The sequence below is a fragment of the Solanum stenotomum genome, chromosome 8 (genome assembly GCF_019186545.1).
Source record: "Solanum stenotomum isolate F172 chromosome 8, ASM1918654v1, whole genome shotgun sequence".
In the NCBI taxonomy this organism is placed as follows: domain Eukaryota; kingdom Viridiplantae; phylum Streptophyta; class Magnoliopsida; order Solanales; family Solanaceae; genus Solanum; species Solanum stenotomum.
Genome location: NC_064289.1, coordinates 23,311,343 through 23,313,464, shown reverse-complemented (window position 1 = coordinate 23,313,464; position 2,122 = coordinate 23,311,343). Strand labels below are relative to the sequence as shown.

The window sequence follows — 2,122 nt, the reverse complement described above, 5'->3', positions numbered from 1 at the left end:
ATATATATATATATATATAAAGTAAGACCCAGTGGAATGTTTGTAATCCGTGTGATCTAATAAGAGGTCTCTTATTTGCACCTGAGAGTATAGAAACACTCTTATTTTGGAGTTATTCCTTGAACATGTTGATAAAACGAAGAGTAAGAAAAGTAATTTTGTTTAAGAAGTTTTAAACTTTATTATACCAATATTTAAGAGACTCGACTCAAAATAAAAAAAGGTGGGGTTGGGGGTTGGGGTGGGGAGAGGTGGATATGACAAGAAGGACAACTAAGATACTCATAAAGAAAAAACATCATTAAAAAGCTAAGGTCGAAAGAACACCACTAGAGAAACACTTTTAGGAGCTATTTCACACCCTTGATCCTTTGACTATATTCTAGAGCTTTAATTCCAAGTCCACATTTTGATCTTCATCTGCTTCAACATTTTCAAAAATGAAGGGCTTGTTCAATTTCTTGATTAAAGGCTTTGTGAAACCAACTAGGTTCAACTCCTTATCTTTGTACACTTGACCCCTTGAATGTGATTCTTCCATCATTGAACGGAAAATAGCGTGACCATTTGCTCTTGAAGCAATTTGAGAGTGACCTTGTTTAGAATTCAACTTGAAAGGTGTCGTCCTTGACACAGGGTAATCTGCAAATTAAATAATATAATGTTGAAGTAGAAAATAAATTATCAATAAAATTTCAGGAAGCATTTTCTATATATATATATTCTTTTACATGCCACTAACGAGCATTGTGATAAATTAGATTCATCCACTCTTATGTAGAAATTTCGTGTTTGAACCATGAAAATAGTCAATCACCAAATCAAGAGTCCTTCCCCTATATATATATATATTTATATATATATTCTTTTACATGCCACTAACGAGCATTGAGATGAATTAGATTTCATCCACTCTTATGTAGAAATTCCGTGTTTGAACCCTGTCAATCACCAAATCAAGAGTCCTTCCCCTATCAATAAACTATTCAAATCCAAAGTTTTCTCCAATCAAGATGGTGATTTTTTGATCGAACCAGAATGAATCATCCTCGATCTTAAAAGAGGTAACACAAAAAAATTGACTTGACACAAATAGAATTAGTCGGGCAAATAAATAATGAACATCAAATTATTACACCAAATTCAAAATAATATTTAAATTGATATATTCATGTCTGGCCTTACCACTTCGTTGTACTGCTAGCACATAACCTTCTCTTCCGTGAACTTGATCAAAATGATAAAGTAATGGCAGAGCATGAGGAAAAACCTTGTCACACACTCGACACGCAATTAAATTAGAATGAGCCACCATTTTCTTTCTTAACTAAGATGATTTTTCTGCAGAAAGACACTTGATGATAAATTCTTACTAGAACAAATGAAAGAAATAAATTATGTGGAAGAGGATACACTTATGGATCTGTTTATATAGTGATCTAGTGGTTCTTGGGAACATAAAAGTTAGACTTTAAATTAGACTCAAATTTGTCATTATTGTATCTTATGACATGCAGTAATTACCTCAGTAGAATTTTTAGGAAAAACGGAAAAAGTGTGAACTGATATTGTCATATTAGCTGCTAAACAGGAAAAGAAAATTGATTGTTGATTTGTCGGTTAGTAAAATAAATTGAAGTGAAAATTTATTCACTTAATCAGAAATTATCATTTATTATCTGGGTAGTCATTAATTGTGTCACTCCCCGAGGCTATCCCTTAGAAGTAACACGGGACCTAGGATCACAAGTGACCCCAAGCTAACCCTGAGTCTGGCATATCATAGGCATATTGAAATATAACTAAGAAAATAATGCACTATGTGGAAGCTAAAAACAATGGATATCTAAAATGGGGAAAAACCCAACTAGTCTGAATATATAATATATAATAATAGTGATGGCTGAAACAACACTTAACAACTCGAGCTAACTACTATGCTTGAAAATCCTCTAACTGAATTGAGTTGCTGGGACATGCCCCCAGCTAACTCTAACAAGACTGAAAATTGAAATACAGACGAAAAAGTAAAGCATGTCTATTGTCCTCGAAGTATGAGGACTCACCACAGAAGCTGCTGAATTCAGACTGGGAGTTGAACTAAGCGTGATCTGGATGTTGA

The 2,122-nt window shown here is 33.5% G+C and overlaps 1 protein-coding gene across 1 annotated transcript; it reads right to left on the bottom strand.

Moving 5' to 3' along the window:
• Window positions 1–382: 382 nt before the first annotated feature.
• LOC125872060 (uncharacterized) lies at window positions 383–1,315 on the bottom strand. The gene is made up of 2 exons (XM_049552727.1): window positions 1,186–1,315; window positions 383–642 (listed from the first exon to the last, which is right to left on the bottom strand). Exons 1-2 carry the CDS (start codon window positions 1,313–1,315, stop codon window positions 383–385), a joined length of 390 nt encoding a protein of 129 aa, XP_049408684.1.
• Between the last annotated feature and the right edge of the window lie 807 nt (window positions 1,316–2,122).